The 23605-nt window shown below is 57.8% G+C and overlaps 1 protein-coding gene across 1 annotated transcript; it reads right to left on the reverse strand.

Moving 5' to 3' along the window:
* Nucleotides 1-85: 85 nt before the first annotated feature.
* Nucleotides 86-22328, reverse strand: FHAD1 (forkhead associated phosphopeptide binding domain 1). The gene is made up of 27 exons (XM_037380060.1): nt 22193-22328; nt 21802-22011; nt 19444-19717; nt 18202-18290; nt 17598-17912; nt 16055-16178; nt 15161-15291; nt 13695-13760; nt 13197-13301; nt 12646-12753; nt 11236-11310; nt 10726-10878; nt 10144-10339; nt 9192-9262; nt 8732-8869; nt 7254-7361; nt 6951-7040; nt 6536-6761; nt 5970-6051; nt 5473-5579; nt 4561-4720; nt 4150-4258; nt 2947-3082; nt 1965-2086; nt 1523-1606; nt 537-757; nt 86-101 (listed from the first exon to the last, which is right to left on the reverse strand). The coding sequence occupies exons 1-27, from the start codon at nt 22286-22288 to the stop codon at nt 86-88; spliced, it is 3612 nt and encodes a 1203-aa protein (XP_037235957.1). The 5' UTR covers nt 22289-22328.
* Nucleotides 22329-23605: the final 1277 nt, after the last annotated feature.

The following is a 23605-nucleotide window of genomic DNA, read 5'->3' on the forward strand; positions in this document are numbered from 1 at the left end:
CCTCTGATTTTTTGGTCTCCATCCCTTCTGTTGGCGGACCAGCCCGGACAGGGACGCTGGGCGGCTGCCGCCTTGGAGATCACTATCAGACCTCTAGCCTCCTTTGAATGCGGCAGCACATTTACACCAGCCCAGAAATAACCTTCTACACCATGGCACCAGCGCACCCATGGGTCCCACCCTGCTCCTATAACCTGGTGCGGGAGCATCGCCTTCGGTCCGGACAGCCCTTCCCATCAGCTCCCACACCTGCCTCCTGCTGCCCCGGCCGGGCCACCCACTGTCGTGTCCCAGGGTCTGGCCACCGCAGGCTCGGGACTCTGTACCATCACCACTCCAATGCTGCTCAGCTGCACAGCACCCCGCACAGCACCATCGCAGCACCGAGGGGCCACGTCTCCATTTCTCCCACCGCTTTGGTTTTCAGTTGTGCCCACCACGCGCCCTGCCTCAGGGGCCGTGCTGCTCCGCTCCCCCATCCCACATGGCTTTGCATCCCGGGACCTGGGGCTAACGGCCGCCTCGCCTTTCCATACCTGAGCTGTTTTATTTTGGCCTCGTAATCTTTCAGCCTTTCTTCTTTTCTTTGTAGGCAAGTCTTGAGGTTCCTGACCTTGTGATACAGCAGCTCCAGGTCCTGCTGTCTCTGCATGCCTGCTTTTTCCCTCTTCTCCTGAGGAAGGTTCTTCAAAGGCTGCATTCCTGAGAGCCTCTTCATCTCCATCAGCTTTCCCAGAGCTCTAATTGCATCAAGGTACTGCGGGCACAAAAGGAAATGCATGATTTACTCTGCCTGCCAATTCTTCCACCACCTAACAGCACACTGCTCAGCCATCTGCTTTCTTTCTGCTCTACGGAGGAGATGACAATGGCAATGTCACCGGGAAGCTGCCACATGCCTTCCCCTTCCGTTTCCACGTGGGCTTCCCCTGGGCAAGCTCCTCAGAGCTCGCCTCGACAGCCGGCTGGCTGCAGCTCCCCGTGCCTTCGGCGTGCACGCACGAGGCGCTCCGGGGGATGATGCACTGCGCCGCAGCATGACCGGCCCCTGTCACACCTGGCGGTCAATTCCCAGTCACATGACTCTTTGGGGTGGGATTTTGTCCTTTCCCAAGATGATCCCTTTGCCCTGCTGGACATTTCCACACCCTTTTCTGAGGGAAGAGACCCACTCACACAACCCAGCCGCTATGCTGGGTGGAGGTGGCCACCTCCTCTGGCAGCTGTCTGCCTTGTGCCTCCTCTAGCGGGTGCATCAGTCAGCAAAGGTCTCTGTCCTCACCAAAAGCCTGCCCAAAGGAATATCCCTGAAGACATTGGGCAGAGAGGGGAGAAGGACACGCTGTTGTGCACCCTGGGGTGCTGAGATGTCCCCTCCGCAGATGCCCAGCACACCCCAGGCCCTGTGACACGCTGTTCCTGGGGACCCCGATGCTGACTGCTTCCTTCTGAAATGTGTTTCAAAACACCCTGCGTTGCATGAACGTGGGGTACCCTTTCCACGTGTCTCTCGCCAACATACCATCTTCTCACCGAAGTCCATCTCCTCAGCTGCCTCCAGGCTGGCAGGCCCCTGTGAGCCCCCATTGGGAAGCTGGCCAGGAACCTGTGCAGGGGAGGAAAGACCAAGGTGGCCTGGACCACCTGCCTTTGGGTTCCACTGCCTCCTCCTCCCCGCACAGCAAAAGCACCCCGGCACTGCCGTGGTCCAAAGCCTCCCACCCACACAGCCTGTGGTATCCCCGAGCAGCGCTACACCAGTGCTGCTGGGCCAGACAGGAGCTGCCCCGGCTCTGCGAGTGCTGCCTTCCATTAGGCTGCACCTCCCACCCTGCCAGATTTTATACCTCCCTCTCCCCCCTGGGCTGCTGCTATAGCATCCCTGCGAGCCTGCCCCTCCCTAACCCAGGGAATACTTTCCCAAGGCAGCTGCCAGCCCCACGACCCACAAAGTGCCTTCTTACCTTGCTCACTTTGGCTCCTGGTGCTTCTGCTGGCTTCTTCTTGAGACCCATCTTGCAAAATACTTCCTCTGGCAAATCTTTTTCCAGGACCACCACTGGCAATGAACTATTCTGCGTGGCAGCTGTGGGCAAACACAGAGTCACTGCATCGTTCTGCTCTCAGTATGACACACCACAGCTTCATACCTTCACGTTGCAGCCGCCCCAAGGCTGGCCACGCTGCCCTTGCACAGAGCGCACGGAGAGACGTGCAGGCTGTGGAGCAAAGCCCACCCCAGCCGCCCCTGCACACCTCGCTAGCTGTTTGGGCATTGCTCTCGCTACAGAACTAAGTGGGACACCACCCTGTTCATCAGATGGCAGCACCACAAACTGCTACTCTACTTGTTGCTTCTCACCAAAAAAAGTGCTGCTTTTCCATGCTGCTCTGGGTGCACAGATGCACACGGTGGCAAGGGCCCGGCAGAGAAGCAGGCAGGGTGAGCAGACAGTGTGCAGCACTTGCAAGCTTCTGAGAGCACCGCAGCAAGGCTCCGTCCCTTTGGGGCACAGCTGCTCTGTCTTGCTTTGAGGTGAGCAGCACCCCAGCGCAGGTGCCTGCTTGCACCCCGCTCTGGCTGCTTGGCAGCTGCTGCTGCAAACCCCTTTGCCAGCTGCCTCTGCTGGCTCCTGCAAATGCCACCTCCTCCCCTGTACCAGCTTACTGGCACATGATGCCCGCAAAGGATGCTGAGCGCCTTTTTAAAGCCCACAGCCATGCTGCGGGTGCTTCAGAGGTGATTTCCCATCACCTGTGTGCGTTACACGCACACACACGTGCGTGGGAGAGCTGACTTCGCAAAGGCAAAGCCTGAGCCGCTTGCAAGCAAAGAGCTCGAGCCCCCAGCACAGCCCGTCACTTTATGTGCTCTGCTGGCACCAATCCCAGCTTCTGCCGAAGCCAGCAGATGCACCTTCCCTTTACAGGGACAGCCACACTTACCTGATGACTGCATCTTCTCCAGCATCTTCACTCTTGCCCGCAGCTCGGACAAACCTTTTTGTTGGCGCTGGATTATTTCCTCATGCCTGAGGCCTCGGCATTTCGTGCCGAGCTTGACCAGCTCCAGCTGCAGCCCCTGCAAGAAGTAGCCCAGCCTGGGTCTGGTTCCATGCCAGCTCAGCTGACCCCTGGTTCTGAGGCAGCCTTACTGGCAGATGCTGCCCACTGGGCACTGGCCAAGAGCAAAGCCCACGGAGCATCTTGCTGTGGGCTCGTTGGGCAGAGGAGCAGCATCCAAGAGCCCTTTCTCGCTCTGCTGCAGGACATAAGCCCCACAAAAGCCGGGAGAGGGACCATGCGTGGCTCCCAACAGCCACATCGACATTTTCCACAACTGTGGAGTGTTTCCCATCTTCAACGCACCAAGACTGTGCTACACACCGTGGCCAGAGCTCAGACTCTCTCATGCATCGTTCTCTTTTAATCTATACCCGTGCCCACAGATGCACGTGTTGCCCTGGTCCAGCCGCATCCAGCTGGCTGCGTTGTGCCCAACAGCCAGACACACAGACAGCTAGCGGGGGCTGCGAACAGCGCGCTCAGGTCCGGCTGCCAGTCCCTGCAGCACTGCTAGGGCCAGGCTGCCCCTCCGGCCTCCCACACTTGCCACCCCATCACCACGTGTGGCACAGGACGGGCGAGACCCCCCGCTCGTCATCTGGCTGTGAGTCACCGCCTGGCCGCCCGCCTCCGTCCAGCCTGCCTCGCTGGCACGCTGTCTGCCACTGTGGTGGTACAGGCTGTACGAATCCTACAGTCCCTCCATCTGCTGCTGCAACCGCCTTTGCGTTCTTCCCGTTTCTAGCACCGGGAAATCAAGCAGGGATTTGGTGCAGGCGGACAAGGAGCGTCCTTTCCTGTCCCTTGCAACGCACTGCCCCTGCACCCTCAGCCCTCCGCCTGCTGCTGCATCCTCAGCAAGTTCGGGACAAGGAGGGAGTGCTTGCAGATCTTCCCACCCGCTGCTATCCCCTCTAATTAGCAATTATCGCAGCCATGAGCACGCACAATGCTTCACGGCTCCAAGGCGCTGTGCAAACATCAACTCGTTAGCTGGCAGCAGCGCTGGTGCGGGAGAAACACTGTGTGGGCACGTGGTACCCTCGGCACACCCAGAGCTTGGCAGACTCTGTGCCAACTTACCTGCTTGGAGGCTTTGGCTGCCTGTGCTGGTCTCCTGGAAGCATCCTCTGCCTTTTCCACCCTTTCTTCCAAGGAAGCCTCCAGTGCCTGGCAGTGGGCTTTGGCTTGCCTGGGCCGAGAGACAAGACCATTGTGGGCCACCGTGATGGGAGAAGGTCGCCCAAACAACTTGGGAAGAGCAGCATCCCACACACCCACTGCCCACCACCACTGCCTGGGTGGGAACGTCCCCCTCGGTACAAGCAACTCCTCAGCAATCTGCCTGCTGGCACGAGTGCCACTAAACACCAGTTTTTGGTTCATGTGATGCTTCTGTAGAGATCACACTGCTGAGCTACAGTGTGATGCTCTCACATGGCTCTTTCCACCCAGAAGCTTTTGCAACACCTGGGGTCCTGGCAGTGTATATACCTTAACTCCTCAGCTGCCACTTGCAGATCTTTATCCTTCTTCTCCATGAGTCTGGACATCTGGTATAGCTTCTCTTGGAACAGGGACAATTCCCACTCTTGGTGTTTCAGGTGGGCCTGGCTGCGCTCCTGTTCCACCTTCAGCTCCTCGGACAGCTCCCCTGGGCACACAGCAGCTTCCTCGGTTTCTGACTGTCTCCTCACCCAGCCCCAGGGGACCTGCAGTTCTCCCTTTTCCCAGTGTGCCCTCGCCATGCCAGGGCTTGTCCCCGCGGAGCCTGGCCCTGCCCTCGGCAGTGCCCCTGGGATCCCCAGCCGGGCCAGCAGACCCCACTTTGCTAAACGGCTGAGCAAGACGCACACCAGAGTCATTGCTGCCTCCGGCAATTTGCCTTCAGGTTGCAGAACAGGCTCACCAGTGCTTCCCTACTCGCTGCCTTTTCCCCTCCTTACCTTCCTCATTGGCTCCATCCCTGCGTTCACATCTCACCATACAGGCAGCGAGCACAAGCCGTGCCCACGCCATCACTGTCAGGCTCCGGCTCCTTCCCGCCCGCTCTCCAAAGCCACCCCAGAGCACGGGCATGCCCACCCAGGGACCCCACTCCGCTGACTCAGGAGCTCCTCCAAGGAGCTCACCAGTAGGATTTGGAGAAAGAGGGACCCTGTTTCATCCACCGCTCTGCACCCACGGACCCTCACTCCCTGTCACGCTGCTATCGTTTAGCCAAGGGGCTGGGAAGAAGTCGCCTCCCTGAAGGGAACAAGGGAACAGACCGCTGGCTTTGCCCTGATCAGAATGATACCATCGCTTTGGGATGGTGACGTCTGTTTCCCGTTACCACCTGCCCACATCACTGCTCGGACAAGGGGTGGATGGGAAGATGGAAATGCCGCAGCACGCTTCACTCACCTTTTATGTCCACTATCCTGGCTTGGGCCACCGCAAGCTCTCTTCTTAGTGTGCTGATGGCAGCATCCCGGGCCAGGACCGCATCCTGCGCTGCTGCCAGCTCCTTCCTGAGGTTCCCAAGAAAGAGGCTTGCAAATCCCACGGTTCATTCAAACAACTCAGTTCACAGACCCTGCGCGTGCCCCCCTAATCCGCACCCCACGATTAATCCATGCACTTAATGTTTTCAGCTGCCTTGCGGTCCCCTGGGCTCCTGCCTGGGGCACCCACACTTGCCCGCTCGCTCCCACCCGGAGCCATCCGGAGCGGGCAGCAGATGGCTCACCCGCTGGTCAGCATCACTTGGACACTACCTGCACTTAAGACCCCCTCGGTCTAGCCAAAGGACTCTTCATCGGCGCAGACAGCCCCTTGGTCTCCCTCCAGCCCCCCCCCGAGGGATAACGGCTCTTCCCCAAGCCCCCAGACCCAGCCCCCCATCGGCAAGCGCCGCTCACCTCAGATTTTCATGTGCCTCGGTGGTGAGACAGGCCTCCAGCTGAGCTCCCAGTGTCGACTCGTGGGCAGTGCTCTGAAATCCTACAGACACAGAACAGAGGCTGGTTACTTCTCGGTGATGCAGAGATGTTGGCCTGCCGCTTTGAAGCCTGCAGGACACCTTTTTTTTTTTCGTTTTGGAAACCCGTGTCTCTCAGAGTGCTGCTCCAACAGCACTTGGACACTTCCTTCCACCCTTCCCGGCTAGGGGGGGCTTCTGCCAGGGGGCAGCCCCCCGAAGCACCCCAATCCCGTTGGTTGGGAGGGCAAGGAGCCCGTCTCCAGCAGGGAAGCCCCATCCACAGCTGTGGCACGCCACCAGTTCCCAAAGCCACAGACCGACGCACTGCGAGGCCCTGTGAAACGCTTTCTTCAGGGACCCACGGAGCTTGTCCTGCATGCAGGCAAACCTTCGTCTTGCACAACGCTTCCCATAGCAGCAACAGCCCTGCTCCCTCTCCACACCAATCCCACCTTCACCGAGAAGGTTCCCAGCACCCACTCATCCCACGCAGCCCTTAGTTACCTTCCAGTTTCTCCACGAGTGCTGCTTTTTCCTCCTCCAGCACCTTCTGCTGCTGCTTGGTCTCCAGCAACCTGTCCTCTAAAGCCACAATGGTCAGAGTATGCTGCTTGCTTTGCTCTTTATATTCTGCTGCTTCTTCCCGCAGTTTCTGCTGCTGTAACTCATTCTCCTTCCGAACACTCCGGAGCTGCTTATCCTGTGTGAGTACCTGCTGCCGCAAGGCCGCCTAGGAAACAAGGCGCACGCTCTCACTTTTCCTTTGGGATCGCGATCCGCATCCTCTCACCCGGCGGGCAGTCGGGAGGACAGAGGGAAGGGCAGGATTTCAGGGCTGTGGGGCCCAGGGAACCCCTCCCCACCGAAACCCTGCCCCATACTACGTCCTCCGCCTGCACGCGTGGGTGGTCGCAGCTACCTCTCGCTTGGTGCTTTCCTCCAGCTTGAGCTCAGCTGCTCTCAGTTTGCCGTTGGTGACCTCCAGCTCCTCGGACCGCCTTGCTACCTCCTGCATGAGGACATTGGCAGCAATTAAGTTACCGAACTTGGTGGAATCCACCATTCTCTCTGTGGAGATGCATCTCTGCCTACTGGGGAGGTGGGGGTGCACCCCACAGCCCACCGATGGCCCCTGGCCAAGCGGACCAGCACACGACAGAGCGCTTTCACGGTTCTTTATCCTGAGCCTGAGCAGCTCTGCTTTACCATGCGAGCCACTGACCTCGATCAGGCTTCCCAGGTGGGTCTCCAGGTCCTGGATCTTCTTCTGTCCTTCCTCCACGGCTTGTTCATACTGGGCCTTCTCCTTGGCAACAGTGCTCTCCAGCATCTGAGAATTGAGAGCCCACAGTTTCAGCACAAAGTTGTAGCATTCGGCAAAAGACCTCGACTCCGCTGAGGAAAGCAGCCAGGAGGGTTTCGGCTGGGACAGAGCTCATTTTCTGCTCAGTAGCTGGCGCAGTGCTGTGGTTTGGGTTTGGTGGAGAACAGTGTTGACAGCACATGGATGTTTTTAGTAGTTGCTGGGTAGTGTTAAAGTCCAGAACTCTTCAGTCCCTCAGACCCTGCCAGCGGGAGGGCTGGAGGGGCACCAGGACTTGGGAAGGGACACAGCCAGGCCAGCTGACCCAAACTACCCAGAGGGATATGCCACACTGCTGGACGTCACGCTGAGTACATAAACTGGGGGGGTTGGCTGGGGTCTGCCGATCACTGCCTGGGGGCTGGCTGGGCATCGCTCAGCACGGGGTGACCAACTGCATTGTGCATCACTTGGGGTTTTCCCCCTTCCCTTTGGATATCATTCCTCTCCCCTTCTCCCCCCTTTTAATTACAATCGTTGTTGTTATTATTATTAAAATATTAAGTTGTTCTTCTCAACCCTCAAGTTTTACCTTTTCCCCAATTCTCCTCCCCGTCCCGCTGAGGTGGGGACAGGAGCGAGCAGTGTGGTACTTGGCTGCCGGCTGGGGTTAACCCCGCCAGAGGGTCCCCGCTCTGGAGCAGGGGCACGTTATGGGAGAAAAGCTTGGCAGGACACAAGGCAACTCCAGGGAGTACAGCAAAAAGACCAACAAGGAGCCGCTTAGCTGCTCCTCACCTGCGTCCTTAGGCAACCCAGCCCTGGGCAACAGCTGTTCCCCACACGACAGGCACAGAAGCACGCGAGAAACTGCCTTGCAAGACCCCACGATATGCTGTCCCCATCATGACACGCAGCAAACCGCCTTGACTAACACCATGCCCTCACCAGCACCATCGGCTCCATGACCTGGCCTTCCCCGGGACTGAGGGTGCCCCCCCGGCTCCACGGGGGGGGTAGATCACCTTTCCCAGCCAAAGCAGCCCTGAAAGGAGCTCAGCCCGGGGAAGGGAGGGAGCAAAGGGCTTGCAAGGAAGCCTGCTGCTGCCTACAGACCATGCAATGCCTTACAAAGCTCACAACTCTGGATGATGTTCCTTGCTTTGCGCTTTCTCCCAAGCACTGGTGCATCCTGCTGGCACCCATGGGTGCTCCCCAGCTCCACCCTGCGTACTCCGGGGAGTTCCCATCATCTGCATCGATAGCGAAGAGCGTCCACAGCCAGCCCCTTGGGGCTGCACCCAGGCAGTTCGGAGCTAGAGGCTTCTGCCTCTCACCAGACACCTCTTTTTCCCACACCACAGGCATTTTCCTAACAAGCAACCGCGCCTCCATACCTCCTTGCTCTCCTTGTCCTTTTCCAATATAATTTGCTGGATTTTTAGCTGTAGGTCTTGCTCATATTTTGCTTCCAGCTTCTTCATCTGCTCCTGCAGCTCAGTAGCCTGTGACTCCCGCTGCTGCTCTAATTGCACCTAATGGTGGATACCGAGGCGTTCAGGGGAGCATCTTCACAACAGCGGGGCAAGATGTAAACCTCCTGCATCCATTCGCTCCCAAACAACTCCCAACAGAGAGGACTGCCCTCCACCCTGGCTGCACGAGGGACACAGGCAGTGACACGCTGATGGTGGGCTCTGTCTTCTCCATTGCCTTGCACTTACTGCAGACCCCGGGACCTCTGCTACTGTACCTTCCCAATTCGCGCCCCACACCAGCTTGCTGTGGGCTACCGTCGTGCTTACTGGCAGAAAGATCCCAAACCACCTCGCTTTACATACAGATGAATTTCTGTACCTGTAGCATCTGATTCTTCTGTGCAGCCGCCTGGCTGTTCTCCAGCAACATCTCAAGAGTAGCCAGCAGCCCTGCAAAAGCCGAGGGAGGCTTGCTGCACGGGGTGCTCATGCAGCATGTCCACCACCTGCTTGCCCCCTTGCACGACTCCCTTGGGCTATTGCTGACCTTCATCTCAGGCCCTCACCCTCCTCACCCAATGCTGGGAGTCCACGTTCCTCCAGAGGCAGCAGGGAGGAGAAGGGACTGCCACTGACTTCCCACAAAGCCACCCCCTGCGCTCGCTGGGTGCCCAGCACACACACACCTGGCCGGGCTTTCCCTCCCGCTACTGGGGACAGAGGCATCCGTGGGCAAGTTCTGCCTTAAACCCGGAGACCCTCGCTAGCCTCTGGCTACAGGATTGAGGCTCCGAGGTTCCCTTGGAAAGGCTCTGAGGGGCCAGTCGAGTGTCACCCCTCTGCGCTTACTAGAGCCGTGGCACATTCCCACCCCTGGGACATTGCGGCTGTTGCCCAGATGTTGCTGGAAGGGAGCTCGGCTGCGCACACAACCCGGGTGCCTCTTCCCATGGGAGACTTGCCCTTCTCACACACCGCCACCCATGAGGCCACATCACCCCTGTCTCCTCTAAGCCCGACGCTTCCGCAAGAACTGAGGATGGCTTGCTGCTGCCCAGTGCTCCCAGTGCTCCCATTACCACCCTGCTAACCACGGCAGCCTCACAGACACCCCCCTGTACCCCTATGGGCGGCATGGCTACACAGGGCAGCCGGTGCCACGGTGGCAGGGGATAAAAGCCCAGTGCTGCCCCAGTGCGTTTCTTTGTTGCCCACCTCGCCTGACATCCCCCAGTGATGGCTCACGCTGGCCTTTCTTCTCTATGGCTGGCTGGCTAGGACATGCCACCCAGAGCTGCTGTGTTCCCAAGGACACCCAGCGGGACACAGACCTTTGCCAGAGGAGTGCAGGTCCATCTCCACGCTAGCCAGGAGCTGCTCCATACCCTCCAGCCAGGTTAGGGGCACACGTGCCAGTTCCACCACCATTGCCCTGAGGGCTGAGATGACGGGATGCAGGCACATTGCCTCCAGCCTCTTCAGCTCCTCTCGCAGGTTGTGGCTGCTGCAGGAGCTCTTCAGGCAAGTCTGGGCAAAAACACAAGCGATGAAACAAGTTAGCTGCCACAGTCCGTGGGCTTCTGGGGGTTGGCAGCTAACACAGCATCTCTGCACATCTCCTGGGTACCACTGCAGGAACACTTGGGTACCACACTTTGCTTCAAGGGTCACCATCTTCAGTGGGACCAGCTCCCTGCAGGCCCGGGGGAGGCCCCTTTCTGTGACACCTCCTCTTTCTTTCCCACCAATGCTTTTAGGGGCTACACACACCTCTCACTGCTCAGGAGAGCTGCACGCTGGTTGGTGCTGAGGCACTGGCATATCTGCTCTCTGACCTAGCCTCAGGCCAAAAACCTGCCCTGTGCTGCTCATCTCCCGACTGCCAGCTTGTCATCGGTATTTAAAGGACTGACCTGGAGCTCCTGCAGGGATTTCTGGAACAGCTCAAGATTGGCAGACACCTCCTTTTCCTCAGAGAGCCTGGAGCTTAATTCCTCCTGCAGGTACTTCTCTCTCTCGTGGCTTTGCTGGCTCTTGTTGGAGATCTGCCTGACCTTCTCTAGCACCTGGCAAAAGCAGGCCAAGGAAGAGGAGCCTGAGGCGCTGTGCTAATACCTGACTGCAGCTGCAGGACGGCAGATCGTCTCCGTGGGCAGTGATGAAGGCTTGCCACAAACTGGGAGTCCCGCCAGACTCCTGGGCTCCTCTCTGTTGCAGCCCCCTGACCCCATCCAGGCTTTGGGGGACCAAAGGGTTGTGTCTCCTCCACATGAACAGCTGGGACAGCTGTGGCACAATTTACCATCTGGAGAGGCTCGGACGCTACCAGCACTACCGTGGAGGGAGCAGGCACCATGGCCAATTCGAGCCACACTGGGCTTTGGAGGCACCGAGCATCTCTGTGCACTGGGATCCAAACTCACCTGCTGCTCTGACACGTCTTTCCCTGCTGCTGCCGGAGAGCAGGCTTGCATCACTTGGGTTTTGAAGGACTCCAGCTACAGCAGAGAGTGACACCAGAACACAAAAATCACCAGTAACCGACAGCAGCTCTGCCGCCTGCTCTACCCACCCCGCACACAGCAGCACAAAGGGCGTCCCGGCGCCTGCCACCCCTGCCACCGAGGCCCTGTGCGGGCTCTTGCCCTCCCCTCTGGACACTGCTCAGCTCACGCACCGTTTTCACCGCGTGCCTTGGCCAGGGTTCCCTGACACCCCTCCTTTCATGCCCCTGGTGGCTCGCAGCCCCCGGGCAGCCAGGTGCTGCGATTCACCCATCCCTTACATTGCCTATGAGCCGTGCGGTGTGACCACCTGGACCCCGGCAGGGGAGACTGTCGGGTCCCTGCCACCAGGGACGATGTGACCCCGGAGCATCCCCTGCTGCCTTTATGCTGCTGCGGGAGGATTAGGATGACAGGGCCGGTATACATGGCAAAGGACAGCCCGCCTGAGCCAGGTGGTGGATCCATCCTGCGCTCTAGCAGGAATTGCCCCATGGCTGGTTCCTATTTCCTCCTGAAAGGCAGTCGGTGCAGGCTGGACTGCTACACAGTGACCGGGGGCTGGAGCCCCCCTGCTGCGGAGCCAGGCTGAGGGGGCTGGGGCTGCTCAGCCTGGGGGAGAGACGGCGCCGGGGGGACCTTGGGGCACCTCCCCGTACATAAAGGGGCTACGAGAAAGCAGGAGGGGGCTTTGTACGAGGGCACGTGGTGACAGGGCAAGGCCGGAACGGCTTTAAGCTGAAAGAGGGGAGACTGAGGTTGGATCTTGGGAAGAAACTGCTCCCGGTGAGGGCGGTGAGGCGCCAGCACGGGCTGCCCAGAGCAGCTGTGGGTGCCCCAGCCCTGGCAGTGCCCAAGGCCAGGCTGGACGGGGCTGGGAGCAGCCGGGGCTGGGGGGAGGGGTCCCTGCCCACGGCAGGGGCTGCAGCTGGGTGCTCTGTGCGGTCCCTTCCCACCCAAACCGCTCTGTGGTTCTATGAACTAGCACAATGTTCTCCAGCAAAAAGCCGTGCCTGCCCAGAGCAGCATTACCCAGGCACAGAGGAGCGTTCACACAGGTCCGGAGCAGCCTAACTGGGATTACAGAGAGTACAGCGCCTTTCTGTATCCCATTAAACTCACCACATCTTCTACAACGCCTACACAAATCCTCTGGATAAGCCTATTATACCGCACCCAATGACAAGTTAAGCCCCATGCCAGGGTTCGGTGCTCATTTCTGCATTTCCCTCCCTGCACTCATACATGATGTCCTTCCCCACGAGGAGACCCCTACATGTGCTGCCTACAGCCCCAGCGGCAGGCTGCTCCCCCCCGCTTGCCCCCTACCTGCTCCTTGGCCTGCCCCATGGTGGCTCTCAGCAGGTGCTCCCTGCGCCCCATCTCCTGCAGCTGCAGGGCTCGCTTGGCACATGCTGCTTCCAGCTCCTCCTGAGCCTGCAACAACAAGAGCATCTGCATATCAAAGCAATACCCGAAAATCACGCCACTCTTCCCATCACAAGCCTCCCAGCAGAGCTCTGCAATACCAGGAGGCACGCAGCAATCCTTTGGCTGCAGCGCGTGGGTTTGCAGCATCGCCCCCCACCTTGCTGTCACTTTTTGCCCAGGCTTGCTCCCCAGGACAGCATCCATCCTCAGCTTTCCACCACGCTGCCTGCACAGGCCAGCCCGCTACTGGCGGAACCTTCTTCCCTTGGGGTCCATGGCAGAGCTCAGCGCCTTCTGGCCCCCTGCCTGTATCTACAAGCCTGTGTTCCTGGGGCCTGCTGGCCCTCGTCACGCACCTCTGCCACCCCTGCCAGGCAGCCAAGGTACCTGCTGTGTGCTCGCCAGGGTGTGCCTGCCCTCCGCTGCATACCCCATAGCCAGATGATTACCTTGATTTTCTCAGCCAGCTTGCTGCGGATGCTCTCCTGCTCAGCACAATGCTTCTGGATGTCCTGCTGCAGCCTGTCCATGTCACGTTCCAGCTCCCAGATGCGCTGCAAAAGTCCCGGGATGGTGGAGGGTCGCACCCAAGAAGCCAGGCATTGCCTCTCAGGATGACTTCACCCCATAAGTGAAACATTTTTCCCAGCCGTCCCATTTCATCTACCCTGCCTTTGTCTTCTAACCTAGTTTTACTGTGGTTATATGGGCTTTCAAGTGGCATTTCACTCTCATTTCTGACAGTGTCCTCCTGCATTGTAATGCAGTGTTACAATTTCTATGGGCATCTATGCTCTTCCGGTTCCTTATGCACATTAGGTGCCGTCTATTACAGGAGCCGGATTCCAAACAAGTCCCTTAAAATGCCCAGTTAATGATTCTCTTGATGCATTCCTGTGTCGCTGCTCTCCCGTGCACTCCATCACCCCAAATGACTTGAGACTTACGTGTCGGCACGTAGTTATTTCTTGCTTTTCAACTTCATGCTTCATTTCCTCTTTAATTCTAGAGCACTAGAATGAACAGCAAGCAGGGAAAACAAATCATTAAGGCAGGCAGATTCTGTCACTTCTGCAGCAAATGTCAAGCTGTACTTCAGTGCTATGGCCCAGCTGAGTGCTCATATGCCCAAGGGGTGGCAGAGTGCCCATGATGGGGCCATCAAGGCACTGAGAGCACTGGAGTATCTGTGCCTGGAATTGACTGGATTAAAACATTGCTTTAATTGGCTGAGAGAAGGAAAAACATCTGCAGGGGGTACCTGACAGAGAGAAAGCCCTCTGGCCTGAGGAACAGTGTAACGGTGGAGAGGGCAAAGGATGCTGGAAAACAAATGCTACTTTCAAACACCCACCGTCAGCAGAACTCGACGTTAACCAACATTTCCAGGTTAATCATCCCTGTGCCAGGCTGTGTGTGGCAGCTCGACATTTCAGGATATTGGTGTTCCAGAGACTGACCCCATTCTGCCCGCCCCAAGCACCTTTCCCACAAGCTGCGTGCACCAGCTCTGGGTCTTCCTGCACCCATGGAGCAGGGGAAACAGCAGAGGGATGCTCTGGGACATGCGCTCTGCCTACACGTGAGCAGTGTGGGCCACCAAGGGCCAGTGGGTACTTGGGTAGCCTCTCTGCACTACAAGGATGCTTCCCCGGCATGCCTGGTCCCCCCTGCTCCCCTGCACGGCGGCTCGAGCGCTCCCACGCAGCCCCTTTCACCCGTTCAAGGGCTGGCCCTCAGCAAAGCGGGCCACATCATTTGTCTCCAGAGAGCAACTCGGGGAGGATGCTCAGCAGGGTACAGGCTGGCAGGTGCCACGACCACTGCCTGCACCCGACCTCTGCATCTTTTCCATTCCTTCAAATCCACAGTCAGTCCCTGAAATCACTCCTGGAAGTGTACCTGCCTATCCAGCCAGCCCAGACACAGCGCCCGCTCTGTGCTTACAATGCAGGCGATGCAGCAACGCCAGCTGAGGAGGGAGCTGCAAATACAGCGAAACAACCTGCCACACAAGCCGCTTTCTTTAAGGGAAAAACCAGGCTGGGCTGCCGGGAGCCACATAAAGACAGAGATTCCAGGGCTCCTCAGGAGGACCTCAGCATGAGGGCTTTGCTAGCAGACATCCAGGGTACATGAATGTGGAACAAGGAGGGGGATGGGCAAGGTGACACCGCTCTGTCGGGCGTTGCATGAGCCCTAGATGTGACCGCAGCCCCCTCACTGCTACATCCCTGTGCTACAGCTCCACAAATTCTTTTTGCACGCAGCTAGGACCTGTGGGTTCCAACTGCCCTGATAAAGAGCTGCCCAAACAGAGCTGCTACAATCCTCAGCAGGGAAAAGCATGACCCTTCTCAGCCTGCTTTCCCACACTCACACGTACGCAAGGCTAAATTACTGAGCTATTGACCTTGGCAGAAATAACCGCTATCTGATTGTCCTTTTCTCTGTTTTCCTTCTTCATTTTTCCAACCTCTTGCTCGAGCTGCTGGATCCTCTGCTCCTTCCCAGCAATCTCCCTTTGCAGGCTGCTCACTAGACCTGTGAAAACCAGCTGGGGTGAGAGGCTGCCCAAGCGCATCCCTGCCAAGCCCTCCGGCCGCCCAGCAGCCCTCCTCCCCCGACAGCCGTCGGCCTCGCAAAGCCGAGTCAGCTTTTGGCATGCCGTGCTGGATGCCGCTCTGTGACAGTGTCACTAACAAGCTCCTCGAGGCCTTGCAGGAGGATGAGCAGCTCCTACGGATCTGTTCTTGCTGCCTTACTTGGATCCACAGCTCTGATGTCTCCTCCCTGCCTGGCACCGATATCACACCCTTAACTCAGGCAACACGTACAAGCGGAACGCTTTTGCTGCTCTCTCTGAACGCAGTACAAAAGCCAGTATTTCGTGCCCATGGGGCATTCCCTGTGCCCGCCAAATGCCACGAGCATTGGAAATGGCTCGTGGTCTGAGGCGGCTTCTGCAGCAGCTTGGGCAGGCAGGTCTCTGCCACGGCACCTGTCACACAGCCCCGCTTTTGAGCGGCTCCGAGCCTGCGCTGCCGTCAACGTTTGAACTTTTTTCCCCCCTACCAAAGCTCTCGGTCCCATCGTTTGCCACCTTCCCTCCTCTCACTGTCCTGTCCTGTCTGACACCGCCTGCAACTCCCGCAGAACTGCAGGACACAGACACAGAGGATGGACAATTTCCAGGAGCCACTACAAGTGGCTTGTTGCCTGGACTGTTTGGCCAGTGCTCACTCGCTGTCAAGAGCCGGTCCCAAACTGCATCATGCCCCTGCGCAGAGCTCCAGGGATACAGTACCTGTGGCCAGAGCCTGCTCCTTCTTCAACTTCTCACTCTCATTTAGCAGCCTTCCAATCTCCTGGTCTCTTTCATAGAGGGAATGGCTGAAAATCTGGCTGGAGCCTTTCTGCAGGTCGATGATCTGTAAAACACAGATGCCCCCCGTGTTACCTGCCGCATCACTTATTGCCTCTATTACAGCTCCCCTGGAAGAGGGAAGTCTAGCACTCCCAGGATATGGCCTGATGGGGCTACCCTTGAGCATCTCCAGCTCACTCAGCACCTTGCCTCGAATGGCATTGCCTCTAATTTGCTTTGGTTGTTCATGCTCAAATCCTGACATAAGAGGCGTGGAGAAGTACCATCTCCCACCATTAGCCATGCTGGTGATCTGTGGCTGGGCCGGGGTGACACTGCTAACACTTTAACAGCCAGAAACGCCTGTAGATTCATCGCCTTCTCCAGACATATGTATTTATTACCAAATACACAGATCCAGAGCCGCTAACAACTCCCATTGGCGTTTCTTCTGCAAAGATGTTTTTTACATTCCCCCCTGGAAATGGGGATGGGGGAACAGCCTGTGCCATCCACTGCAGCTAACATTGCTGTGCAGGAGGCACAAGCATGCTCCCCACCGCTCAAGCAACTGGTTTCGCAAAGCAGTTACTGGAGGGCACAGAAGAGCACATGGACTGGTGGGCGAGGCTTTTGTCAGAGAAAGAAAAAGTGCCAGGAAGAAAAGAAAGGCACCGCACATCATCTCATCTTGGCAGCCTAACAGCAGCCACGCTGACAGCACCCCAAAATTATCTCGCCTCTTCTCCCCCCAGGAACCTGCTGCTGAAAAACTCCTTTTCATGACAGTCAGGACCAGCAGAGAGCATTTCACCGCCTCCTTCAGGCCCAGCAGGAGAGCAGGATGCAGCCAGGCCAGGCTGGTGGAGATGCCCAGCTGCTGACCTGTGCACCACGCATCAGGCCGGCAGTGGGGACCGGCCCCTTTCCCACCTGGAGACACCCAGGAGGACCCTGTCACTGGCTTGCCAGGATGTTTCCAAGGCCTCAGAAGGTGTGGGTGACACACACACTGCTGCTGACATCCCCCTGGAGAAGGCCACTGTAAGCCCTCCCTCCTTTACCCAGCCACCTATTTCCAGCTGGGCTCCATGGGCCTGTGTGGCCTTTGGGATGGGTATCACACCCCTGCAGCTGCATCCCTGCAGGCTGCTCCCGCGGCCGGGGGGAAGCTCGGTGTCCGAGGTGACCTTGCATGCCTTTCCCGCACCCAAAGCTGGTGCAGCTTCTGTGTCCCTCCCCGCTGCAGCTTTACAGAGCCCACCACGTACAGGGGACATGTATTCACTGGCTTCTTTAAGGTCAGCTTGCAGAGGAAGCAAGCAAATGTGCAAAGCAACTGGAATAAAAGCAAAAATCCCACTGCCCTCATTTCCCTTGGTTTCTGACACTCGAGCTGCTCCTCCCAAAACCTGGGTGTTTGCCCACCACCTGTATCGGCACGGTACTGTCCCTGCTCAGTACTGACCCTGGCACTCAGTACCTGTTCCCTCAAGGCTTTGATCTCCTCTGTTTTGACTTCCAGCTTTTGGTCCAAGGCTTTGATCTCCTCTGTTTTGGCTCTCAGCTGTTGGTCCAAGGCTTTGACCTCATGTGTTCTGGCTCCCAGCTCTCGGTTGATGGCTCCCAGCTTCTGGGTCAGCTCTGCCTCGTTCCTCATTGCTGCCTCAGTCAGGGTCTTTGCCATCACTGTGATCTCATCCTGCAGATTGATAACCACCTCCTTTTCCTGCTTTGCTTCTGTTCCCAACCCTGAGAGGCAATCCATCTCCTTGTCCAGTTGCAGAAGCTTTTCACCCTGTGGGCAGATTATGGCAGTTGTCTGCCAGCCTGCTGCTACGGAGATGCTGGGACACCGGCTCTGGTGGTACCAGCTCATGGGCATGGATTGCATGCCACCTGCTCGCCTTGGCTGCCCACATCCCACTGCACCACATCCTCCAGCCACCCAGCAGTCCCCTTCAGTGGCATCCCCTGCACCCTGCTGGAACACACGGTCAGACACACAACCATTTGGCAGGGTTTATTGCCTGCTCTGCCAAGGGCCAGGCCAGGGATGGCATCCCTCACACCTTCCCCACCATCACCTTCTGCGAGACACAATCCGCATCACGAGGCACCAGGGAAGGGGCTCCCCATAAATGTCTCACATTCCTGTCTGGGCTGCTCCTAAAGTCTGGAAGAAAAGAAACACGACAGCCGCAAACATCAGCAGAAGAACTGCTTGCAGGCAGCGGTAACGCTTCTTGCAGCATCCCCCTCGCTTGCCTCAAACCTACGGGAAGGCAGAGGCTACTTCGCAGTCCGTGAGCTCAAGTCACCACCAGCAGACAAACCAACTCTGTGGCACCCAAAAGACCCTTACCAGTGCAAACAGTCCTCACAACAGAGAGGAATAATACACCTCCGGGAACCAAAGAAGCCTCGAAGGCTGCAGAGGCGCAGCACGGAAAGGCTCCTCTGTTTGGCGTTGCCAGCCCCACGGAAAGAAGCTATGCTTCCAGGGCTCGCCGCGTGCAAACGGCTATGCTCACTGCCACTGGGGCTGTGGATCCTTTTGGCCCTATTTCCTAAAATTCAGATGAATACGTGCTACCTTGGAGTGTGTGCTTCCTTCCCGTTACCATCGTTGCAGTTTCCAGTTCTGCATCTTTCTGCGATGCTGCTGGGACTGCAGGGTGCTGCCCCTGCTCTGCAGCACCAGCCATGCTTTGGTTCTTCCTTGCTGACTTTGCATTGCTTACACCACCCCAAGCACCCAACCCCAAGCCAGGCAAACCATTGGACTGCGTGTCAGGCCACAGTGAGCTACCTTCACAGCAGAAGTCTCCTCCAGCTGCACTGTTCCCCAAACCCCTGCCTCTGCTCCACTGCTGTTGCATACTTTATTTTCCGACATGTATCAGCTATGGACCTAGTCTACAATTCCTGCACTCGAGACAAATCCAAGGAGGCAGGCATTACCTGCATTTTGAAGGAGGAACAAGCACCCCTTCAAACACAAGAGGAATAGGCGTGGGGGTCACCAGTGCAGATACAAGTCAGCCATCACCCTTCCTGAGCACACAAGGAAAAAGGAAGAGGAAACGTGCCTCTCAGCTGTGAGAGCAATGGCATTCCCCTCTGCATGTCACAGCTCTTTTTGTTCCTGACCCAGAGGCCACCAAGGACCATACATGGTGTCCTGTTGGCTCCACTGGAGAAAGACTCATACCCAGTTGCTGGTGACACTTGTCACACCCCGGCTCATATCAAACCCACCTCTGCTCAGACCCACGCTGCTCAGCGTTAAGAGGCTGCAGCCCACCGGGCTGGGCACCGGGGCATACCTGAACTCGACGTGAAGCTCCTGCTGGAAGAGTCCAGCAAGGTGGTGGTGGTGGTCACGTTGAGAGCCCAGGATCTGCTGGGTTGCTCCTGCTGTGGCGGACGGGGCACATGGGCAGATCTCCTGGTAGACCAACTGCCCAGCAAGCTCAGAGGACGCTGCTGCTCCAGCAAGGGTAGGTGGGAAGGAGATGGTGACAGGGAGGGTTTAGGCTGCAAAACAGCCGGGAAGGGCCTGCTCCACGTCGTGCAATGATTCATGGCGGGACAGGACACCTACGGTGGACAAAGACCACGTTACAGCAAGCCTTTTGGGAGGTGCTCAGCCCCAACGTGCACACACTACATTGTACAAAACCCCGGCCCAGATCTGAGTGGAAGCAGCATTTCAGTCCTTTCCTGTTTCCATCCCCAAGTATCACGCTCCCAGCAGGAAGCCCAAACGCTTTGCTGAAATAGAAAGAAACAACTGGGGTTTGCCCAGTCTTTGGAGCTCTTTCCCCTCTCTCGGTTTAGCTACCCTAATTCTGTGTGCCATTTGCAGCATCCAGAATCCCTCGTTTCACGCCTCTCCCAGCTCACATGCCTGTAGTCCAGTCCTATCCCATCATTTTGCCCATTCACCAGGCTGACCCAAAGCCTCCCAGTGCCCTCTTGGCTTGCCATCCCAGTTATCAGACCTTGCACTGGGCCTGTCACACTGGTAATTGTGACACCAGCTGTTATTCCCCTTACGAGCCGAGCTTTCCGGCATAGCAGAGATGAACCACTATTAAGGTCTCATATGCCGGCTTACGCGTAGCCCTCAATTACAAGGGCTGAACCAAACACCCGCCAGCATGCCCTTGGACCTGGCCTGCACGAGACCCCCAGCACCTGGTTGTCACCCCAGCATCTGTCTGTGATGGAGCCAAAGAGCCCAGCACACGCCTCCCGCTGCTCCAGCACCTCGTCTTCTCCCAGGGCATGTCTAAGCCCCATCACTCTGGCTGACGATGCTATCTGGGGCGCCTGCCCACGGCTGGATTCCACCATAGCATGGGTGCTGTCCCTTCCTGGGCGCTTGTCCCGCACTCCGAGGTGCTGCAGGGACGTGACTCCTCGCCAGGTGTTGCTCCCTGTTAGAACATGTGCCCCTAATGCCACCGAAAATGAGAGACCTACCTGTACGAGATGCTTTGCAGGGTGCAGCACAGAGGGGATTTACTCTGCAGTCAGCAGGGTCGGGCTTCAAAGCAATTCCACCAGAGGAGGGTGGCAGAGCCCAGAGCGATGATGAGGCACCCACAGGGCTTCTGCTAGACCACGGTGCAACACGGCTGTCCGTGGACATCCAACACGTGCATGTTCAGAAAGCCCGGTGCTCGCGGCTCCAGCAGGTATTAGCTTCACCTAACCAGCACCAGCACCCCGGCTGCTCCGGCGTCACCGTGCAGCTCGGCGGCTTCCGATTTCACTTAGCCAAGGCTTTCTGGAGAACTCTGCCCTCAGCAGGTCACCCTGAGCCACCGGGATCCTTGCCGAGACCTCCCAGACCAGCACGTGGGTGCGCAGCCTGGCAGACTCGCGTTCTGTTTGGGGGATGCTGCTAGGTGTTGCTAGGCGACCGGGTTCCGTGACCCCCGCTGCCAGGATACACATACACACATGGGGGCTGGAGCTCAGTATCTGCTTTTTTAGCTTCCTCAAGAGCCAGAATAACCAAACTACCACTGGAACTTTGCAATCCTTATCTGGTTTGTAACCCAAAGGCTCAATGACCTCTGCAGATATCCCAAAAGGGTTCTTCTCCCGGAGACAGGAGACTGCCGCTGTGTTCGGCTGCATTCTCCACCAGTTGACAGTTGCTCTGGATTTCTGCCGCGCTGCAAAGCCAACTGCCACATGCCACCCGTGCCACACAGCACGTTTTGGTGGCTCCAGCCACCCGTGCCACACAGCTCATTTTGGTGGCTCCCACCCGTGCTGAGCAAAGCACCCTCCGGGCTGGAGCTCTTGGTTTGCTCTAGGTTTGATCCAAGCCTTAGTTTCTCTGTCCCTAAGTAGCGTTGGAGCAATTAATCAATAAATAACACACGAACAGAGGAAAGGGACGTCTGCCAGACCATCTCCAAGGGATTTTTTGTTTTTTGGTTTGTTTTTTTTTTTCTTTGCCCAGGTCCAAGTTGCTGCTGGGAAACCTGCCCCCTGCTTTTCCTTTCCCTACTGAACTGGCCGAGTTTCTTCAGCAGAGGGAGCTCCGGCTTTTCATTCCCCCCAGCCCGGCCTTTCCCCGGGATCGCCCAGTAGAGACAGGGAGCCAGCCCCAGCTCCCCCCCCGGCAGCCCCACGCAGCCCCCCCGGCAGCAGCAGCCCCTTACCTGGGCATCCCCCTCCACCACCAGCTGGAAGGATGCTGCCTGCCCCGTGCCGAAGCGCAGGCTGTCCCCCGCCGTCACCCTGACAGCCGCGTTTTGGACCTGGCACCCATTGACGAAGGTGCCGTGGGGGGAGTTGAGGTCCTGAAGGACAAAGCTTTGGTCCCAGGCGATGAAGGCGAGGGCTGCGTGGTGATGCGCTACACCTGGGGACTGGCAGCAGGCAATCAGCGGGCAAGCAGGGAACCTGCCGGAGGGCAGCTCGGGTTTGGTTACTCCTCGGTCAGGCCCCCCTCTCCTTGGGGTAAGCAAGCCAGGAGCCCCCACGGACCCCGGTACATCCCTGACACCCGCAGCACCGTGGCGTGTGTGGGGGCTGCCACCTCGCCCTTACCCGCAGGACGATGTCGGACGCCGGGTGCCTGCCTATGGTCGTGGTGCGCGGGCTCAGCTCGAAGCAGCCCTCTGAGCTCCTCAGGAAGGCTCGCATCGCCTGGCCCCGTCCGCTGCACGGCTGGTGCTGACAAAACCAACCCAAAAACCTCCGAAGAGCTACTCCAGCCCTGCAGCAACCCCGCATCCCACATGCAAGCGAGCCAAGAGCTGCGTGGCTGGTAGCCGCAGCCTGGCAGTAGCCTTGGAAACCCCAGTCGCGCCTGCTGCCACCCTCCTGGGTGCCTTTTCCTCTTTGTTTTGTATTTGCGTTGGGTTTTTTGTTGTTTTTGGGGTTTTTTTTCCCTTCTCCTTTTTCCAAGCAACTGGCCCAGCAGCACAACATAGCTCTGCGCCGGCTGCTGCTCTCCCTGCCAGCTGGGGACACGGGCAGGAACGTTTCCCCACATATCAAAAATCTCACAGCGGGTCTGTGGCAGCTGCCAAACACTTTTTTTCTCCATTTTAATTATTTTTAATTTCATATGCGTGCACAAACAGGTTTTGCTACCTCAGACAAGCAGATAAATGTTGCCGCCTGGTGCCGGTGTTGCTGTCACCCACCAGCACGCTTCTCCAGCATCATGCCTTCATCCCAGGCTGCCACGCACCCTTTTCCAGCAGAAAAAGGGAAAATAACACACCTGCCACCAACACCCCCCCGGCAGCCTCTGGTTTGGCCTCACCAATACAGATGACACTTGAGGCTCTTCCCTGCCACCCAAGCACCCGACCCCCTGCCCCACCACCATCCAAACCTGTCTCCTCTTTGCCACCAGCAAACGGCACCCCAAACGACAGCCCCTAATTAGCATGGGTTCTGCTAATGGCCGTGCCTTTCCTGCATCGCTTTCCAAATCTTTCCACTTGGAAGGGGCAGCAAACCCTCAGGGGTGCCCAGCGATGCCGTGCCATGGGAGGTGGGCTGCAGCCCTGGGCGTCCTGCGGCATTAGGGTCCCCTGAAACCAGCGAGCGCTGGCGGCTGCGGGGTGGGAAGAGCTGGAGGGGGATGTCCAGGAGGCAGCGATGGTGCCCGGCTCTGGAAGAGGAGACACAGCCCCGGTGTCGAGCCGGGTTGGGGAGGTAGGACGTGGCTGCCCACTCCTCCCGAGAAAGGATGCTTTGCCACTAAATAGGAATCGCAAAGAGGCATCGACTGGCTTGAAACAAGCCCAGCCCAGCCCCCAAACCACATCTCATTTTCACATTCACATGATGCTTTTGATGAGCCATCCCACTGGCCTTCAGGAACAACCATTCCATTACAACATACTGCAGTGCCACAGGGATGAGCCGTCCTGGGACAGTGATGGTCACAACTTTGGGAGCACTCGCATGTCTCAGCACTCCCTGCCTCCCTCAGCCTTCCAAACA

Source organism: Falco rusticolus, chromosome 3 (assembly GCF_015220075.1).
Source record: "Falco rusticolus isolate bFalRus1 chromosome 3, bFalRus1.pri, whole genome shotgun sequence".
NCBI classification, from domain to species: Eukaryota; Metazoa; Chordata; class Aves; order Falconiformes; family Falconidae; genus Falco; species Falco rusticolus.